This window comes from Telopea speciosissima, chromosome 10, assembly GCF_018873765.1.
Source record: "Telopea speciosissima isolate NSW1024214 ecotype Mountain lineage chromosome 10, Tspe_v1, whole genome shotgun sequence".
Lineage (NCBI taxonomy): Eukaryota > Viridiplantae > Streptophyta > Magnoliopsida > Proteales > Proteaceae > Telopea > Telopea speciosissima.
In genome coordinates this window covers 26,808,440-26,831,207 of record NC_057925.1, presented here as the reverse complement: position 1 = coordinate 26,831,207, position 22,768 = coordinate 26,808,440, and the positions used below count along the sequence as shown (strand labels likewise).

Genomic DNA, 22,768 nt, shown 5'->3' with positions numbered 1-22,768 from the left:
AATTCAAACAAGGGGGGAGGGTTAGTGCTTGATTGCTCCCGACCACCTCTTGGCGGCGGAGCAGAAAACTTTCTTCCAAGGACTAGAATCCAATCATTTGACAATTTGCCCTAGTTTAACAAAATTCATTGGTAATATAAATAAGTTTGACCTGGCATAGTTTTAACCCGAGACAAGTTCAGGAAGTTCAGACTTCAATAACAGATGAATAATCCACAAGCAAATCTAGAGACATGAGAAATCAAGCATAATAAAGTATTTTTACTAATGCCCAAGATGGCTGAAAAAGAACATTTTAGCTGTTTTAAATCCACAAATGTTTCTTCCAGTGCTGCCACTATAGCTACCTCAGCTTCCTCTCAAGAGCTCATCTGAAACCTGAGACTTGAAAGGAAAAAAAAGAAATCCCCACCATAGCAAATAAAATTTGGTAAATTCATGTAGAGGATGGCGACCCAAAGATAGTGTTAAAATGACACAACCAATAGGATGCACTTTGAATCCTTAATCTGCATCCATTTCTTCCAACGCTGCTTTGGCAGCTGCCTTCGCTTCCTCTAAGAGCTCCTCTGGAACCTGATACTCAGAAGGAAACCCTATAATTAATAACTAAAGAAATATATATATATATAGTTATATAGTTATATAGTTATATTTGCAAATTGAGCCCAACCAACTAGAATGGAATACAAGTGAATTCCAACATCTTCTGATCTACTGATAAAACCCAGTTTCATTGATTCCTTTGATGGTAAAATGGGCCATAACTAAGTGCCAGTCCCACTTTCACAGGATCCCTGGAGAGGTGGACTGGAAATGGTCCCAATATTTGGCATTTTTGCAAAAAAGTGGCTGGTCCTCAGACTCAAATGTGTGTTCTTACACTGGCACCACAGTGTGCTTCTTCTGATAAAATGCATAATGGAGTATTGAAATGAATTCCAATCAAAAGAAAACCAGCATAAAGTCTGAACAATTCATTATGTATCTTTAATTCTCTATATAGCTAGGTTACATATACCATAAACATCATCCATGAATGGAAGCTGTGTGTGGTACACTAAGTCAATTAGGGGTAGGGAGTTCAGAAATCCCAAAACACGTGGAAAATTATTAATTAATCATTGACTAAATCCACCAAATGGTAATTTTTTTGTCCACCTCTACACTTCGGGTTTTAATGGCTCAAAAGCATTTTATACATTTAATATTGGAAAGAGTGTAACCAAGAAGACACCTAGATTGGAACAACTGTCAAACAATGAGAGACAAGAAGCACTGGACTGGGCTTCAATATGGGAAAGTCAAAAAAAATATGATTCAAGTACAACTAAGAAGTTTTTTACCATCATAATACTTGGTTTGGAAAACAATCACAAAGCATTGTGTAACGTTCTGCGGAAATATGACATCAAATTCCCTAATACGTAATACCACCATGCCCAACCCCACTTTTCAAGATGGGTAACTGGTCCAATGAAACTGAGCATAGAATTGCAGATTACTGGGTTGTCCGGTAATCAAATGAATGACATCGATTCACAGTTGATACTTAATCTCCCTCTATTCCATACTATATATTTATATCATTGATAAGATATCAGTACCTGTAGCTGACCCCATTTGGTGCAGATTCATCAACAAAATAGGCTAGTTTTATTTGGAATAAGTCTAGGATTGGGTTCTATACATATTGGGCCTTTGGTTCCATGGGTTTTCAATGTAATAGGTCACTTTTATGGACCTAACGAGGGGTACATAGGTTGCATACTGGATTAGTTATTTTAGTTCCATACTTAGTTTTATTTTGGTATTTTTCTTCATAAATTGAATCAGTTCAACCAATGGTTCAATTTAAGTGATTTTATTAGTTTTTATTAGTTTTCTTTCAAGTGTTTAGTTGGGCTGGATTAGGACTCTGTTTTAAGTCTATTTCAGTTTCCTACTCAGTTTAAGTTACCTAATAGGTTAAGGATTCGGTTAGGCCTTTCCTTTTTGTGGAGTCTATTTTTGAGTCTTTTATATAAGTTGTAAGGAGGCAAGTATTAAACACGAATTTTATTAATGAAAAAGATTTCGTTGCTCTTCTCCATTGAAGATTTGTCTTGTGTTTGATCAAGGCTGGTGGGATTGGTGTTTGATCCAATCGACACCTTGCGGTGTGAAGCCCAGTGGATCGCTTTGAAGGAATCGTGTTTAATCTGATTAACACCTTGCGAAGGGAAACCCGGATGGTTCAAATTGGTTATTTGTTTCTCCATTGCTGTTAAGTTCCAGTTCTACATTCAAGTTCTAATTTCAAGAGTGATTCTACATCATCAAGCACTATTCAAGTCTACAACATCACTCCAAGTTCTTCATCCACAAGTCTAAAACTGAAAACCTGCAACTATTCTTCTTCCCTTCTAGAAGGTCACATGCAAGGTTCTTGCGAGAATTCTGCCCAGCCAAATCTAACCGTTAGAACTTGCTAAAATTTTGATTGAATCTTCCTCAAACCCTAAGAGAAACTCGATCCAAATTTCATTACCAGCCACCCAGCCGATTCTTTGAAATTACACTTTTACCCCTCTCTCCTATCTCTACTAGGAAACCTCCATAACTCCAGATTCAACCATCTGATTTAGCCATAACTTTCACCATATATTCCCCTCCACCCTACCCACACTCAACCTAAATATTAAGCCCATTCAACCACCCCATTTCCTGTTATTATAAACCCTAGATTCCATCATCTTCCACCTTTCAAAACCCTAAACCTTACTTACTGCCAATTCATTCCAACACACATTCCTCCATCAAAACTTAACGTAACCTTCATTAATAGACTCCCCTACACCTGCCTAGCATAACCAACACATCAAACCCTAACCCTAATTTTGACCTAAAATCATATGCTGCCCCAATCGGACTACTAGTTCATATCAGATCCTGGTGTACTGGCCTAACTTACTGCCAATTCATTCCAGCACACATTCCTCCATCAAAACTTAACGTAACCTTAACTAATAGACTCCCCTCCACCTGCCTAGCATAACCAGCACCTCAAACCCTAACCCTAATTTTGACCTAAAGTCATATTCTCCCCCAATCGGACTACCAGTTCATATCAGATCCTGGTGTACTGGCTCCTAGTTGATCTCCTACCAATCTAGGACTTCATTACCATTTAGTTGGGATAAGCCTGAGCTGACCTTAGTAGAATGCCTTCTTATTTATTAAAGAAAAACGTACATGACAAGCATCAGCAAAATTTTAGCGGAAATTATTGGTAACAAATTGTAGCTGAATTCCATGTGGTCATATGCATCTGATTCTTAGTTTCATTTTATATGATAAGTAAAAGTTTACGAACTTTTATATTTAACTAACAACAAAGATCTATTTTTTCAGGATCAAATTAAGAGACATAAAAGGGTACATTTTTTCAAGGCTCTGATCCCTAAATCTAGGTTAGAATTAGAAATGTTATGTCACTTGTACTCCTATTCCTGGTGAAACCATAGAGAGACTGAGATCAAGGAATGCCTAAACCATTTCAGTATGCTTGATTGTATTTGTATCCACATAAACATTGAAGAGGAGCATTTTGAAAATTTAAAGTCAAGCTAATATTTAATCTAGATACTTTTACAGTTCATTAAAGGAAGACAATGGTGATACAGGACCTTTTCATTTTATATAGGTGGGCCCTCTCTTCCACGGGCAGAAGTCCTTTATGAACATGCCAGATGAAATCTTATTATTCATGATGTGATGCATTATGAATTTATGATCTTATAGCATGTAAATCTTAAGGTCAGACAGTGCACCATCCAAACGTGAATTTAGGATTTTGACCTACTTAGTAAAATTCAGATCTATGGATCGAATTATACGTAAAAGTACATTGACTATTTTCTAGGGTATTACACCCATGTACATCACTTATTTTTAATCTCACCCTTTTATCACTATTATTGCAAATCTATGATAATTCATTCCAAGCAACACGTTCTACACACAGCAGTGCTTCGTCATAAATTTCCAACAGTCAAATTATTAGAGAAGCATGGCCCAGAATCGCAATAGTGACTAGTTCGGCAACCCTAAACCATCCAATATATTGACTTTCTTTATCATTTGGCAGATGAAAGCAGAGTCCAGTGTGGAACTCTACCTTTCTGACTGATCTCCTGCTCCCGTTCCCCTATCAGTAATGTAAATAATCACCTAATAACTGAGGCTTGTGAGCATGCACAGAACAAGCTCTGAAAGAGCTTTGAGGTACAGTCTGCCAAAAGATCATTTTCCTACATACAAAAGGAAATTATTTTTTCTCAACAAAACAAAAAGGTCACCTTCTGATGCTGGCAGTTTGACTCGTCACAGACCCAGCTCATTTCCAACTCGAATGCCTTGTCCTTTGCCTCATCATGCACCCCATATATGCTGCATACAACATAGAAAGAAGAATACCAAATTGTGACCAACAACTGAAATGGAAAACTCATGGAGTACTTAGTCCAGAAAAGATAAAATATGATTAACAACTAAAGATGACCAAAGCAGTAATGCTTCCCCGATTTTCTTAAGCTCTTGCACTAAATAACTAAATAATTCTTACTATAGTTTCTAATATTCAAAACTAGGCATCGTAAGTGGTAATGAGAGAAAATTTAGACAACCACAAAAAGATCATCAAATGGTTTAGCTTTGTGCCTCAATGTCAACTACATTGAGCCTGAAAATCTTGAAGAACACAAAAGAAAGAATATCAAAATAGATGTTGACACCACACCACTCCTCTCAGTTCCAAATTCAATTTCATCCACGATAGTTAATTTAGACAGAAAATCAGCAGCTAATAATGTGCCAACTACCATATAGGAAGTCCATTGGATGGAAATACATTATTAAGATAGAATGCATGCACTTGACTGTGTGCCTGTGAATTCAGAATTCTAGCCTTTTATGATAAAGATGAATGTTAGTGAGGTGCGAGATGTACTGGATCATATTGTGAGATGCACAGAATCATAACTCTATTAAGTAGAGTTATACTTGTAATACTGAAATATCTACTTTAACACATATGGGATCGACGTGGGGGGTTTCCCCTAGAGATCGATTACCTCTCTTCTCTTTCTCACTTCCTTTCTCAGCTTCTGCCCTACATAACTCTATTTTCACTGCTCTTTTGTACTTGAAATTTCATCACTTTGATGGGTCCATAGCAACCTGAATCAGGGTTTGTAATCCTAGGTTGCAATAATTGGTATCAAAGCCAACATTCTTGCAACTATTCTAACCATAACAAGACCCTCTCACATCACTAACCCTGAACTCTACAAACTGTACAAGGAATTACGAAAAAATCAGCAAGGATCGAACTAAAAGTAGACAAAGTCATGGCAGAGACTTTGGCTGAGCGCCTTCATAAGGAGATCTGATAGACAAGATAATTCCCCAGTTTGGTGCTTTTATCGTATAGAAGGAGCAAAGTGCATGGAGCAAAGAAGCTCATTAAACTAGAATTCTTGCACATCATAGTATGGTTTGTGGACATCCCCTCCCCCTGAAACAGCAACCAAGCCAGTTATGCCCCAGATGTCACATGACAGTGTTCTCAGACAGGAATTATGGAATCAAGGTTGAGGTTCCGAAATTCGACAAGGGACCCAAAGATTTTCTTGACTTGTTGACTAAAGTCTAGCGGAATTTCTCCTACAAGTCCTTTCCAGATGACAAGAAGTATTTCTCCTACAAGTCCTTTCCAGATGACAAGAAGTGTGAGCTTATCCTCACCAAATTCACTATGTATGATGTTCATGGTGGGATGATGTTCTACAGCCGAGGTTTATCAGGCGCCTTGGACCCGTCACCAATTGGGAGGTCACAAAGTAGATATTGGATAAAAATTCCATTCCTCCCAACAAAGAAAAGGTTCTCTTTCACAAGATGGTCAACTACCATTAAGGCAATAAGGATGTGGATGCTTACACCATAGAGTTCGACAAATTGTCATGCAGATGTAGACGTCAAGAGACAGATCAGCAACGAGTATTGAGGTATATCAGTGTGCTGAAAACAGAAATTCAATAAGAACTTACTAATGGGGATTTAGATCTGGAAACAGGGGTAAGGCTGCGTACATTTGAACCTCCCCACACCCTGCTAAACGCAGGAGCCTTGTGCACTGGGTAAGACCTTTTTTTTTTAACGGGGGATTTAGATCAATCAATTTAGCAGCTACATATACCAAGACAACCAAAGAAAAATACTACTTGAAGGACATGCTCAAAACTTCAAGGAAGATATTGATATTGGTGAACCTGTATGGTTTGATGACGAGTTTGAAGCCAACCATAGTTGTCTTGGCATCCAGATGCCTTTCTCTTACCTTGTTTTCTGGTGTCGCCTTGGTTCGCCTAGGCTCCTTGACAACTATGAAGCCAGCTCAGCTAGACCTACTCCATTTTCTAATGGACTAGTAGAGAAAGCTCCCCTTTTCTAATAAAATGGTACTTATTGATGAGGATTCTACGATATAGTGCATATAGTTGCCGACACAAGACACAAACCAACCTCATCTCCACAGATCTAGTTCTATCACTTAAACTCCCACAGAAGTAGCTTTTCAGGAAAGGTTATGTGCGAGGATTTATGTCTAATACTAGAGAAGAGATTGATGCAGTTATACGAGTAAATCTACAATTTGGGTCTCGCTTCACTATCAAGTGCTTTGCCTAGTCAGCCCCTTAGCGGATTGTGACACTTTTTTAGGGCGACCATGGTAACGAAGGCTGATATTCCCCAAGATGGTGCCGGGAATACCATCAAGGTGAAACAAGGAGGGTAGATATTTTTTATGTTGCCTCACGCATTGACAAATATTCCTCGATGGTGGCAGTTCCCTCCTACTATATGCCAATCTATTCTCCTACTCATGGAGTTGCACTCTGACCATCTTCCCCAAGATACGTGCCACCTTGGCATCGAAATCACTATAAGTACACCTTGGGTTCGCTTCGTAACTTGACAGATTCGAATTCTTTTAAAAGCGAGAGAGCTGATGCAGTTGTACTTCCATGTCTGGACTGGCTTGACCCAGTCCTGAGACTCAAACCACAAACATAGTTCAAGATCTCGTCTCGCCATTTTGGGCAGGTCGAGATTTCCAAAATCTCCGAAATTTCGCCGCAATATGGTATTTTTTCTGCCATATTTCGGCAGTTCATCTCGGTGGGTTTTTGGCCATATTAAGCTCTGATACTTCATGTATACCCTTATTTACACTAAATAAACACATTTAAACCTTCATATTGCAAAAAAATGAACTCAAAGTGGTGTTTTGGGTTTGCACCCTTGATTGACAGTATACGGTCAGACCCTGATGCATAAATAGTGAAATACACCTTGTTTAAGTAATATACCAAAATTTCACGAAATTTTGACAAAATTTCATGAAATATACCGAAATTTGGACTTTTTTCATTTTGTATGGTCATCTCGTCTCGACAGTGTTGAGATATCCAAAATATACCGAAATATCGGCGATATATTGCGAGATTTTGAACCATAACCACAAAGAACCAAATCAAACTTGGCTTTTGGTCCACTAGGGATATTTAGGGGTTTTAATTATTGGTGTTACTTTTGTCATTTCATTTTATTATTATTTTATTACTATTGATAGCTATTGTAGGATGAGCAATTTAAGTTCAAAGTCAGTTTCAGTTTTTTTATTAGGACTTGACATTTAAGTTTTTTATATTGGTTGTAACCCATTGGGATTGGCCAATTGGAATGGCAATATTGAGTTTATTTCCTGAGTGTATGCTGTTGTGCATAGAGTGAATTGCGTGAACCTGAACTAACCGATGGTTCTCCTACCTCCTCTGCGCAACTCTCAATCTGAATTTCGAGAGCTAGAAGAAGCATATTTCTGTTATTTCCAATTAAGGCCACTTTCTTCTTGATATTACCAATTAGCCCTCACTTCAAAATTGTTTCTGTTTTACACCGCTCTTTTTTTTATCTCAATTGTGCCGTTTCTCTTTTACTTTAATTACTATACTGTCCTAGGGTCTGTTCCAAATGTTCTAAATATTACAAAATTGCCATTGCACTTTTCTATTTGGAATTTCATCACTTTGGTGGGCCCATAGAGACCTAAAACAGATTTTGTAACCCTAGGCAGCATAAATTTTCTTCAATTAATTGGAAGAGCTCTCTTTATCGTGTTACTTTAGTCGATGGTTCTTCCTCTAGTGTTCATGGTCATGCCATTTTTAACTCTCTTCTTCTATATCCTTGTCTTATGCCCTTCATGTACCCAAATTTCATATGAAACTGTTGTATGTTAGCCAACTAACTATGTCTCTGAATTGTTCTGTGACATTCTATCCCCCTTATTGTGTTTTTCAGGATCTCCAGATGAAGAGGATGCTCGGTGGTGGCCATGAATCTTCTGGATAGTCTATTTGTAGTACTTTAATGTTGCCTTCTCTGCTCCCGTTGTGGTTGCATCCCATCCTATCGTCTCTCCTCTTCAATGGCATTGTCATCTTGGTCATCTTTCTTTGGATAAACTTCATCAACTGATTCCTTCCCTTAGCACTTAGACTTGTCTGGAATGTGAATCAAGTCAACATGGGAAGCAACATCATTCAACTTTTAGTCCTTGCATTGAGAAAAGTAGTTCTTGTTTCTTGTCAATACTAATATTCGTTGCGCTGGTCGTGTTTTTAGTATTTTTTGGGTTTAAGTTTTTTTTTTTTAAGATGAGCATTACAGAATGAGTTGAAAATAATTGTTAAAGGATCGTTCTAAGTTTTTGTTTTCAAATAAATCTATAAAAAAATACAAGTTCAGTTTTTCTAATATTTGTATTCTTCATTCTAATTATGCTCTTGCAATTTTCCAAAATGCTATTGCTTATATTTGTTGTAATAATGGAATTATTCATCAAACTACTTGTTCCCCATACACCTCAACAAAATGGGATTGCTGAGAGGAAAATTTGTAGTTTGTTAGAAGTTGCTCGTTCTATGATGATTCATATGAACCCTCCAAAAGGTTTTTGGAGAGATGGCGAGATGCTATGCCTGCTAATTAATTAACCAGATGTCATCTATTGTTTCAAATGGTCAAAACCTTTTCTCTATTCTTTTTTCTACAGTTACCATTGCATTCTCTTCCTCTTTTGTGTTTTGATAAAATGTCTCACCGTGCTCTTAAATGTATCTTTCTCGGGTAATCTCATACTTAGAAAAGAGTATAAGTGCTTTTATCCAGTGTCTTGAAAAAACTTTGTTAGTGAACATGTCACATTTTTTTTAAGAAAACCCTATTTTTCTAATGTTGGCAAAGTTTTGGATGATCCACCTTTCTCCTTTATCTTCCACCACCTCTTCTTTTCCTTACTATTTGTCATGACATCTCTCCTGATGATCCTCCTCCTTTGTTTCCTTTACCATCTTCTACATCTCCACTCTAGGTTTATCAGCAAGCACCTCATGTAGTACATTCATTGGATGACCTACCTACACCGCAAAAATCCTCTTCGATTTCTCTTCCTCTTGAGCTGGACTTGCCTATCGTTCATAAAAGTAAGTGCTCTTGAACTCATTTTGAAATATTACTCATCCTAATGGCAGTTATGTTTCTGTTTAGTCTTTCTCCTTTCTATCATAGTTTTGCTTTGTCATTATCTAGTGTTTATATGCCTGATCCTATATGGAAGTGCTTTCCCATACTGGTTGGAACAGGTAATGGATCTTGAAATAAATGCGTTGATCAGTAAAAATACTTTGGACCTTACCTTCTACCAAAGAGAGAGGAATTGGTGAAGTGCCCGTGGAAAATTTTCTGCTATTATCATCCAAATGGTACATTGGTACTATTAAGCGTCTGATGGCTTGTCTTGTAGCCAAAGAACATACTCAAACTCATTTCAAAATTTCAACGAAATATTTCAGTTTTTGATAGTTGCCGAAACAAAATGGAATACAAATTCAGGGGTCTTCAATGTTTCGGGTTTTCACCGAAATGTAACATTCCGGTGTAACTTCAACCATTTTGGTGGCATATTTTGGCGTCATTTCTGCCATTTCGGTGCCATATTTTGGTGCCACTTTGATGGTGTTCTCGCTTTTGACCAGGGTAGAAATCCAGTCAAAAGACTCAAAACTGAAATCTTAAACCTTGCTTAACTTATAGCATGGACTACTATGAGAATTTTTCTCTAGTATCTCGTTTGCTTTCTATTCTGGTTTTGATATCTCTTGCTGTAAATTTGGATTGGCCTCTATATTAATTGGATGTGCACAATGCCTCTTTGTATGGTGATCTGCAGGAAAAGGTGAAATATGCTACTGATCTCTCAGGTACTATTGTTGGGGCTAAGCCGGCTAAATATGGATGTTAATGCTACTGATAGTAGTGTAACATTTCCAGACAATTCTAGGTATAGGCATCTTGTTGGGAAGCTGATTTATTTAATTGTGACTTGCCCTAACATTTCATTTGAAGTGTTGTTTGCCAGTTTATGGAAGCACCAAAGGAGGTTCATTAGGTCGTTGTGTCTTGTATATTACAATATTTGAAGAGTACTACAAGAAAACGGTTTGGTTTATAGACGACAATCAACTTGGTGTGGTTGGCTACTCAGATGCTTACTGGGCTGGTTCAGCTGAGGTAGAAGGTCTACTGTTGGGTATTGTACCTTTGTAGGTGGTAACCTTGTGACTTGGAGAAGTAAGAAGCAGAGTACAATTGCTAGATCAAGAGTATCGTGTTATGGTTCATACAATGGCTGAGTTGGTTGAAAATTCGCATGGGAAAAATTGGTTTTACAATCACTAAGTCAATGGAGATGTTCTGTGATAATCAAGCTGCCATTTATATTGCTAGTAATCCTATCTTTAATAAGAAAACCAAACATATTGAGGTGGATTGCCATTTTGTTCGAGATGCAATTATGAAGAAAGCTATTCTACGTCTTATATCAGTTCTCCAAATCAGTTGGGGGACATTTTCACTACCATAGTTGTCAAGATGTCGATGGCTAGGCAACGTCTTGGCGTCTAGGTGCCGTTTGCTGGAAGGACGCTTGGTCACCTAGGCGATGCCTTGACGCCTTGTTGGTGTCGCCTTGATGTTTTCCACTCCTCCAATGCCTAGGATCACCTAGTCGTTGTGATAACTATGTTCACTAGGCTATGAACCGTAATACATACTTAATCATGCGTTCCAAGCTGAACATGGGACTTTAATGTAGTCCTAGATTTGAATAATCAAACTAGGAACCAAACAATGATCTTTTCATCAAAGGATAGTTCAGATTAGGTAAAATCTTGATAACAGAAATTCAGATGGTTTGCTGATGAATCTACATCAGACTTCTATGCTCCATCTTGAGAGGGTGTGTTAGTGAAGTGTGAGATGAACTAATCATATTGTGAGATGAACTGAATCATAACTCTACTAAGTAGAGGGGTATAATTCTAATACTTAAGTACCCTCTTTATATATATGGGATCGATGTGGGAGTCTCTCCTAGAGATTGATTACCTCTCCTCTTGTTGTTTTCTTTCTTTCTCTCTTACTTTCTTAGGTTCTGCCCCATTCAGTGTTCTGCTATACTACTGTGAATATATAGGTCCATTAACCATGTAACCCCCGAACTTATGGTGGATTATTGGATGAACAAATAAGAAGTTTCTGGTCTAAACTTTTTATGGCAAATTAACTAAATAGACCAGAACAGTGTTAGAGTTTATGTCTTAAGGGTATAATTGTCTCTGTTTCTATTATAAGTCATATAGTTGTAATTTTACATTTTTATTCTTTCTTACTTTCACCTCCTTATGGAGTCCTATGTAATTCCTAAGAATTGTTAGTGAAGTAAATAAGAGTTAGGAGACTTCTCTCCCTAACTCACGATTCTCTCATCTCTCTTTTTCTTCTTCTCCTCTTCTCTTCTTCCTTCCTTGGTTCTTGTTCAGCTGTAAACCCTTGCTGTCCAACTATGATTAATGGAGGACAGAATCAAGAGAGAGGAGATGATAGAAAGAATCCAGTATTGCAGGGGGTGCAGAGAATAAACCTTGAGAAGAAATAGAAGAAGGGGGGGATTAGCAAGAAATCAGAATTTCAGAATAGCAGGGGGAAAAGAAGAAAGAAACCATGGGGAAGAAAGAAGAAGAAAAGAAGGGGGGGGGGGGGGGAGCAGTCCACGATAGGGAAGAGAGGGAGCAGCCAAACTTTTTAAATTCTCATTTTTTTTCATTCAACAACTTCTGGCCAAATGGCCTGTACATAGCTTAAGTAGAGAAAAACAAAACAATAGAAAATTATTGATCTCCCCCTTGAGAAGACCAACACATAGGGAAGCACACCAGCTGAGCTGTTACTTAAACTTAATGGAGCACAAGTTCCAAGAAGTCCACTAGTCAACTTAAGGGGCTGATCCAAGTGGGCCTGGGCCTAGACCAATGAACCAAAAAAACTGAACCAAACTGAACCAAAAAATGCAACAGAAATGGACCCAGTTAAATAATTGCCTAAATTAAAATGGGTCCGGGACTGGTTCGGGTCCCAACCCGTGGATCAACGGATCGAACCGGGTTTGTCTAAGGGTGTCAATTTGGGACCGGAACCGGGAACCGTCCCAATACCGTCCCGCTAAAACCCGGTACCGTACCGACCCATTAGTAAATGGGACGGTACTGGTATCTGATTTTGGTACCGAATGATAAATGGGACGGGACGGTTCTGGGACGGGATTCCCAACGGTACTAGTACCGAAATACCAATAAGGTACCGGAATGGTACTGGACATACTAGTACTGTTTAAAAGGAAAACATATATAAGATCTTTTTTTTTTTGGGAAAAAATAGGGTATAAGAATTATATTTATGATGCATTAGGGTTTCATTAATTACGTTGTGAATACGAAAAGGAACAAGTGAACAGCCGCAGCTCTTGAAGTCTCACCTCTCAAAATCCTGGTTCCAGTGCTACTCTCTCTTCCTGCAAGCAAATTCATGTACCAGGTTTTTACTTTTTCCACATAGTAGTACCATGTGACAGTGACATGTGTGATAATAAGGTTTTGTTTGAGAAATCAAAGAGGAAAACACAATTGGATTTTTCCATTGCCATCGTTTTGCTTTTGTGAGTTTTGTCCTATCTATCTTCCATTGTTTGATTAGATTATTAGAATAAAGAATTCCATTATTTGATTAGAATAAAGAGCTGGGAAGGGAAAAGCCACCATGAACTTGCTTCCGGTCTTGTTTTGGAAAAATCAAAGAGAAAAGACAACAAGTACACAGTGACACAATGACACCCCATTCCTATTCTTAATGTTTTTTACTTTTATCCTATCTATCATCTTTTATTTGATTAGAATAAAAAAAAAAAGTGAAGAGGAAAGTTGTGTTCTAAAAAGTTTCTTTCCTTTCATACGTTATATTACAGTGAAGTGGTGAACTGTAGTTTTCTTTGGAGAAGTCATTCACATGGTCTTTAAGTAATGTTAATATTTATTTATTAAAGTTTGAGTTTAAAACAGATTTTTATATTGTGCTTGATTTTAACTTAAAATTAAATTTCTTTTAGGTGCCTATTTAGGGTGATTATTATTTTCATTGTGCAAAATGGTGGATGTTCAAATTACTTCGGCACCCGAACCATCTAAAAACGGTGGTGACACTGTCAAGTCTTCTTCCCCTAAAGCTAAGAAGACTAGGAAGAGAACTTTGGCCTGTTGGAATCCTAATTGGTTCAAGGAATTGGAAAAAAAAATATTTAATGATAACAGGCCTAGGGTAGAATGCCTGAAGTGTGGGACTATTTTACTTGCTGATACTACAAAAAATGGAACCTCTGGTCTTAATAAGCATATGAGATGTTGCCCTAAGCGTGACAATAAAGATGTAGCCCAAATGCTTATGACAACATCGGGAGGGAAGGTAACCATGAGGGATAGGCAAATTGATCCAACAGCTGTACGGGAGATGGTGATGACATTGATAGTGAAGAATGAATTACCTCTAAAATTTATAGACTATGAGGGTTTTAGAAAATTGATGTTATATATTTGGCCGGAGTACAAACCCATATCTAGGAACACTCAAATGTCAGATATTCATAAATTATGGAAAAGAGAGAAGGAAAAGACCAAGGAGTTAATCCTAAGTTCTCCAGGAAGGGTTTCTTTGACTACTGATCTATGGACTTCCATCACTAATTATGGTTACATTGTCCTCACAGCTCATTATATTGATAGATTATGGGTTCTACAAAAGAAGATGCTCAGATTTACTATCTTGCCACCTCCGTATACTGGTGCTCATATTAGTGAAGCAATTGGGAAGATGTTGATGGAATGGGGGATCGAAATGAAATGATTTTCTTTTACAGTAGATAATGCTAGTTCTAATGATGTGTTTGTGAATTTTTTGAAGAGTAAATTAAATGCAAAAAATGCTCTTTTGTGCAAAGGCGAATTTTTTCCATGTTAGATGTTGTGCACATGTCTTGAATCTAATTGTATAAGATGGAATCAAGTTAATAGATAATTCTGTACAAAAAATTCGAGATAGTGTCAAATTTGTGAAAAGTTCTCAATCAAGAAAGATAAGGTTTATGGACAGTTGCAAGCAATTGCGAATCGCATGTAACAAGGCCTTGAATGCAGATGTGACTACCCGATGGAATTCCACCTACCATATGCTTGAGGGTGCAGTCTTTTATCGTGCAGCCTTTGAAAATTTAGGTGAGTTGGACAATTACATGAGTTGTCCTGATGTTGATGAATGGATGAAAATTTTAAAGATCACCAAGTTTTTGAAGCCATTCGATGAAATCACAAATTTGCTCTCTGGTACAAAATACCCCACTACCAACTTGTATTTTCCTAGTGTGGTGAAAATTCATATTACCTTGCAAGAAGAGATTCTAAATGATGGAAACTTTATGAGAGAGATGGTGGATGCAATGAAGAATAAATTTAACAAATATTGGAGTGAATATGCTCTGATTTTATCAATTGCAGTGGTTCTTGATCCCAGATACAAGTTGACTATAGTAGAATGGGCATATTCTAGGATTTATGGGAGTAAAGAGGTAGCTGAAGAGGTTGTTTCATGTCTCAAGACAGCATTGTACCGAATTTTTTAAGCATATAAGAGCATGCCAAATGTTGAAGATCCTATAAGTAATGCTGCTGAGGAGGAAGATGACTATATGGAGGTACATATAAATTCTATTTTTTATTAAATCACTCTTGTAATTATGTTCTATTAATGTTTGTAGATTTTATGTTGCATATTCATTTCTTGATTGGATTTTACCATTTTGTAGGACTTCTCTAAATTTAAAAAAATGAAGGTAATTACAGGTTTAGACAAGTCTGACCTGGATCTGTATTTAGAGGAGCCACCAAAGGCTAATTCCAAGGAATTTGATGTTTTAACATATTGGAAGGGATGTGAGCAGCAATTTCCTAATCTTGCTCGAATGGCACGTGATATTCTTGCAATTCCTGTTTCCATTGTTGCATCCGAGTCGGCTTTTAGCACAGGGGGTAGGGTGATTGATAAATACCGAAGTAAACTACTACCCAAAAATGTTGAAGCCTTGATTTGCGTGCAGGATTGGTTGTTTAATGTGGATTGTGGAGGTAATCTTTTTCTTTTTTTTTTAACTTACAATAATTTGTTTTGTACTAATATGGTATTCATTTATTTGTATATAGTCGATCCCTATACTGATGTCGATGATTTGGTTGATGCATTGAGCAATGTACTTACAATTGCTACTCCAACTGAACAATATACTACCTCTCAGGTGGATGTGTGAATGTGTGATGGATAATATTTAGGTATGATATTCAACTTGAGGTTACTATTTATTCAACTTCTAGTTCAATTGGATTTAAAGTCGTGTATGATACATATGTCTCTCATTAGCAAGGTTCAAAATCTCGCGAAATGCCAAATTTCGTATATCTCTAGCTGTCCGAGATACGATACCAATCCGAAATGGAAAAATACCATATTTTGACGATATCTCGTGAGATATCGACGAAATATCGTGGACTCACGATATATCGCGAGATATTGAAAAAGTCACTAAAAGTGTCCCGTGCAATATTTCGAATATTTCGAAAATTTCAGAAATTTCGGTCATCTCGTTTCGGAAATCTCGGTAATTTCGGTAATCTCGTTTCGAAAATTTTGGAAATCTCGGTATTTTTGGCATTTTACACCCACAGAAAAATACCATATTTCGACAAAATTTCGACGAAATTTCGGTATCTCGGAAATTTCGGTCAGACCGAAACACCGAAACGAAACGAGATTTAGTACCATGCTCATTAGATGAGTTAGCATATCTATATTTATTTACAGTAGCAACAAATTAAAGTTCCTAATTGTTTTTTTTTTTTTTTTTTTTTGCAGGCTGCATTGATAGTGCTCGCTTTATTATTATTTATGTCGCGATTGCAGCCTACATAGCCATCCTGTCTAAGGAGAAAAAGTGTTGATTGACCTTTGATAGTAGTTTCAGGAAGATATCATTTTTTATGTTCTTATGTTTAAGTTTTATGACAGTAATTTGATTTATTTAGGAGTCTTCTCTCTTATGGAGGTTTTAAGTGAGTGGAATTTAGTTATGTTTTTATAAACTTGTTTGGTGATGACATTAAAACTATATTTGGGTTTGTTTATTTGATTATCATTAACTCTTAATTATAACTTTGAAAAGCTTATTACATGTGATCTTAGGGAGTTTGAAGAAGTAGAACTATGATTTCATAATTTAAGTTGCTCTATAAAAAGTAGTAGACAACTTAGATTTCATGATAGTGAAAAAATTCCACGACACTAATAAACCCGCCTCGTTAGGAACAATTAAACTTCTTCTTCCTTTTTCTACAGTGCCTAGAACCGTTTAGAAACCGGTACCGTCCCGTCCCGCTAGTAATCGGGATTGGGATCTAGGTTTGGTCCCATTAACTAAATGGGACGATACTGGGATTGACACTTTTGGTACCAGTACCGGTACCGTCCCGTCCCGTCCCAAGTACCGGGAACCGTCCCAATTGACACCCTTAGGTTTGTCCTGCATCAATTATCAAACCTCCTTGATATTCTAACTAGGTATCAGAGCAGGTTTGAGAGTAGATCTAGCTCTCCTTGCTTCTTTACCCCTCTTTAGAACCCTAGAACAGTAGAGGATTCCATAGAGCCATACCATGTAAAGCATTTCACAAAAGAATGGTTCATTATGGTCTAATCTTCAAAGTATTGATGAATGGAGGGAGCTTCTTGCTTGGCCAGATGGATTGAAGCCTGAAAACTTGAACCAGAATGCTGCCCAGATTTCTGCCAGCTTTCTCCTTGTCTGTTTCGATTGGCAGCTTGGTTTGCTTTGGGGCTGGGCCCTTTTGATTCGCCTAGAGGTCCCCTTTAAGGCCCCTAAGGGCTCGATTGGTACATGAAGCAGGTTTGAGAGCCTTACTCTCATCTTTGATGCTGCACTGTTACCGCCAGCAGGGTACTTTTTTCCTCTCTTTTTCTGTTGAAGATCTTTGTTGAGGTTGTGCTATCTTGTGTGGTTCTTAGCTACTGTGAGTGGCAAATTTGCTTAGTTTTATGGCCTTGGATGATATGTGCTGCTGTTGTTTGGATTTTGGAAGCATCTAGTTTGCTGTTTTCATCAAGTGTATGCTCTCAGTTTACCTGCTGCTTGCTGTTTTCATTATTGTGGTTGGGTTGAGGTGTCTCCCCACTTGTGCAAGGCGCTATCTTGCATTTCCTTGAGTTGTTTGGCAGTATGTCTACCATGTCTAGGACTGATTCAGTGGTTGATGGATCTTTGGGAGCCATTAATGGCATAGTTGTCAAGGCATCACCTAGGCGACACCTAGGTGTCCAGGCGCCTTTGTCACGCCTTAAATTCTAGTGTCGCCTTGGTTTCTGACCCCCTCACTCGCCTTGGTTCGCCTAGGCGCCTTGATAACTATGATTAGTGGCAGCCTAAGTGGTGCTCTCCCCACCATAGTACTAAAACTCGCGAAATTTTGGTCGAGATATTGAATATTTCGAGTATCTCGACCTGTCCGAAACGAAACGCAAGTCCGATATGAAAAAATGCAATATTTCGAATATTTTGGTTCGGAAATTTCGATCATCTCGTTTCGGAAATTTTGGAAATCTCGGTAATTTCGGTCATCTCGTTTCAAAATTTTCGGAAATCTCGGTCATTTTTGCCATTTTACACCCACAAAAAAATACCATATTTCGATATCTAGGAAATTTCGGTCATACCGAAACACCGAAACGAAACGAGATTTAGTACCATGCTCCCCACCATGAACTTTCTTGATAACCGCAACACCCAACTTTCTATTGTGAAACTTGACAATACAAACTACTTGGATTGGTCTCGCTCCGTGAAGTTGTCCCTGTGCAGTAAAGGAAAGTTGGGATATATTACTGGCTCCATCAAGGCACCTAAACCTACTGCCTCAAACTATCTAAAGTGGGAGACTGAGAACTCCACTGTTATGACCTAGCTGATATTCTCCATGAAACCTGAGATAGGTAGGAGATTTATGAGCAAGGAAACTACGAAGGATATTTAGGACAATGTTTCCAGAGTTTATGATAGAGTTGGTCATTCAGCCAAAATGTATCAAATCCTCCAAAAAATCATCCATATGAAACAGGGTGATCGGAGCATATATGACTACTATAATATGGTTATTAGCTTGTGGGAGGAGTATGATCACTACAGTAATTTCCAGCTGTCCAATTCTAAAGATGAGGCCAAGGTCTACAGTAAACAAGAAAAGGAAAGAATTCTTATTCTACTGGTGGTCTTAACCCAGAGTATGAACCTCTTCGCTTGCAGATCTTAGGGAGGTCTCCTCTCTCATCACTGGATGAAGTGTGTAGCTACTTGCAGAGTGAGAAGACTAGAAGACTACACCCTCACTGGAGAAATCTGCTCTCGTTTCTAGTTCCCACCGCGACCAGATAGGTGGAGGGAGAGGTCGAGACAGATTTAAATGTGACCATTGTGGAAAGTTGGGCCACACTAAGGACAGGTATTGGACTCTTCATTGGCAGCCTCCTAGTGGGCGTGGTGGATCATCTGGTACTCGATGTGGTAAGACCGGGGGAGCTCGAACCCACTCTGTGACAGCTGATACTGAGTCACCTGGACCACAGACTGATCCTGATTCTCTCTCCAGAGAGGATATTGCAGCACTACGTCAGATGATGTCCCGACTTAGTCATTCTTCTACTACTCCTACAGCGTCAGACGCAACCTCAGCCCTGCAAGCCTCTAGATCTGCCCCCTCCGCTGCTCCCACTTGGGTCATTGACTCTGGTGCCACAGATCATATGATAGGTATGTCTCAGTGCTATGACTCTTATTCTATTTGCTCCGTTAAAGATAAGGTTAAAGTTGTTGATGGTTCTCTTTCCTCTATCTTTGGTAAGGGCAATGTTTGAGTCACTTCTTCCCTTTCTCTTGATTATGTACTTCATGTTCCCAATTTTGTCACTAACCTATTATCTGTCAGTTATTTAACCAAGTCCTTGAACTGTTGTGTCACTTTCTTTTCTTCTGATTGTGTCTTCTAGGCTTTGGTGATGAAGAGGGTTATTGGCAATGGACGTGAGGAGAAAGCAAGTTTTAATATTTCACGATATCTCGGTATCTCGGGCCTACCGAGATATCCGAGATACCCGAAATATCGCGAAATATGACCAAAATTTTGCATTTTTTCTGCAATATTTCGGGGGTCCATCTCGGGGGGTATTTGGCCATATCTAGGCTTGAAACTTCATGGACAGCCTTATTTAAGCTTAATAAACACATTTAAACCATAAAATTGTAAAAATGTGAATTCAAATTGGTGTTTTGAGCTTGCACCCTTGATTGACATTCGATCGCCAACCCTAATGTATAAATAGTTAAATACACATAGATTAGGCAGTTAATATTTAATAATAGTATTTAACTTCATCACATATCAAGTTAAAGCCAATACACACTGATGAGTACCATGATTCTCATAAACTCCATTATATTCAATAACTCGCTTAAAGCCTTAAAGGCAATACACTAAGTGTCAAAGTTAGTAAGTCACAAGACTCGCAACTTGCAAGTCACAACTCACAAGTTCATAGATCAATGAAATCACAACTTTAAGTTACAAATTACAAGTGCTAAACTGCTAATAGTAGTTGTTGTGCCTCCCTGGATCAATCCCACTCATGCCTCGCTGGAGTCGACGTCCATTGCTCTCTGTTAGAAGGACATATGTGGACCACGGTATAGAATCGGAGAAGAAACGAGTGTAGTCATCCACAAGTGTCACGTAAATGGAATCATCAACATACTGTAGGTAACCTATCCTAGGATATAAACTAGGGTTACCAATCGATCCATCCGTGAAGAAGATGATCCATCGTGATATGATGTTGGCGCCGACGCAAGAGGCGATGGCATTGGCGCATGTATGGCGGTGAGGTTGGTAGCTAGGTCCGCTAGGGTATGCAAAGATTTTATCTACAAAAGATGATCCAGTATGTCCCTGGGACTGCTACAGGTAGTCATAGTCCCCTACCCCACTAAACTGCCCACATGATGATGATCCATATCTATATCCACCTGAGGTTGTGATGCACCATAATCCGATGCCAATGCAGTGGTATGTGCGTCAAAAGATGGGGCACGCCAATATCCAGTTGGTCCTCCCTCCCTATCACCCATACTCAAACCACCAACAAAGCTAGATAGGTTATCAATGTCCATGTGATCAGGTTGCAACTGTGTTTGTCGACCCCTACGCTTCCTGTTGTATGTATGGAGGTGTAGGGGCACGTGCTCCGTGGTCCGTATCTTGTGTGGCATGATCAAACTGTCTCTCTAGTGAATCGGAGTGGCTCTACAGGTGCCATATCCTAGGCCTCCTGGCCTACCACATAACTCTCTCGCATGCCGTCAAATTCTTCACCAACATCACCACCACCAACACACCACCACCAACAGATCACCATCACCACCACCAACATCACCATCATCACTATCATCATCATTTGAGGACTTAGACCAGTCTTCATCATCAGCAACATTGCTACCAAGGCGAATGGTATGGGTGAGGCTTCCTCGCATGTATCCGACCCTCGTCGCCCATAAACTCGTCCACATCAAGACCAATCTCGAAGCTATCATGGGGTCGGGCCTACCTCCCTCCTCATCCAACACTCGGCTCACCTCTATCCTCACCCAATCCACAATAGGGTCCTCATCGCCTGAGTCAACTTGAAAGATGTCGCCTAGATCAATGGTGCCCCTCTGTCCCTCATGTCCCATGCGTATGTGTTGCGATTTCAGCCTCAAGTTGTAGAGCACATACACCATGTCGATAAACGTTGAGACCCCAATCTGTTGTGCCTCTTGGAGTGGATGAGTGCAAAGGTACTCCAGTTCCTCTCACAACCAGATGCAGAACATGTTTGATCAAGGACTTCAATTGCTATTCTTCTTAAGTTTTCAGCCGATTCCCCATACAACACCCACCATTCAGCTGCATTACAAGTTTACAACAAAAAAGACATGTGTCAAATGTTGTTTCAACTTTCAACTTTCAAATTTCAATACATATGTAATTTAAAACTTAAAAGAATTACCAAAGATCACCACGTGCTCGCCTCAGATCGCAGCCTCGGTTCAAAACTTCCCAATGCATCCCTAAATACCTCGATCTACACCCATGTGGAAAATTAGTAAGTACTTCTTCACTACTTATTTGAAAGCATCAATAAGTTGAGTTTCCAAATGAACTCACCTCATTGTTACAAATTGCTTGTAGTGCACCATCTGGCTCCAACTTCTTCACTACTTGTTTCACAGCATCAATAAGTTGAGTTTCCAACCCAAGCCTATTGTTATATTGATACTTAGGGTTCAAGTAGTATGCTGAAATATGACATATAGAATAGAGGTATTGTCAAATGCATAGGTAATTAGTAAATAATAATACTATGAATTAGTAAACATAAAACAAATTTACTCACCACCTTATGCAGTGGATGCATAAGTTGATTCTCCCAATGAGCATTTATGATATCTAAAAAGTGTTTCATATCGCGAGGAGCCACACTATAGACACTATCTTTCATCAAGTCTATTCAAGATATAGGACTGGCATGGTTGGGCCCTTCAGAGCGGAGTTAGCAACATGTAGAACTTTAACTACTGGCTCCAAAACTTTCACCACTTTGCTTAGTTTGGTCCAGAAGTCCTCAGATGACATCGTTGCTTGTGCTTCCCTCCCATTTGCAGTCTTGGAACCCTTCCATTCAAACCACTCCTCAGAAGCAAACATGCTTCTCAGCCCAGCCTTCTTTGTCTCAATGCTTTTGAGGGCAATATAGTTGGTGGCAAATCTTGTGATGCCAGGCCTAACCAAGTCACCCCCACATTTTTCCCTCAATAGATTGAGTGCATAGGAGTGGTTGTATACAAAGTTGGTGACTTATCTTGCACTTTCAACCACAGTCTTCACCAACTTTAACTTTCCCATATCTTTTAGCATTAAGTCAATGCAATTGGCTGCACAAGGAGTCCAGAAGAGCCGGTACTTACTATTGTTCATCATCTTCTCACCAGTCAGCTTGAAGTTACTTCCATTGTCCATTACAATCTGGACAACATTCTCAATACCCACATCTTTTTCTACTTCCTTAA

At 38.7% G+C, this 22,768-nt stretch overlaps 1 protein-coding gene across 1 annotated transcript in view; it reads right to left on the bottom strand.

Moving 5' to 3' along the window:
• Positions 1–271: 271 nt before the first annotated feature.
• LOC122643925 (proteasome subunit alpha type-3-like) overlaps positions 272–22,768 on the bottom strand; it is a 32,859-nt gene continuing 10,362 nt past the window's right edge. The window contains exons 9-10 of the mRNA XM_043837501.1: positions 4,341–4,431; positions 272–576 (exon numbers count right to left, since the gene is read on the bottom strand). Coding sequence (XP_043693436.1) covers positions 505–576; positions 4,341–4,431 — 163 coding nt within the window. The 3' untranslated portion in view covers positions 272–504. The remainder of the gene's footprint in view (positions 577–4,340; positions 4,432–22,768) is intronic.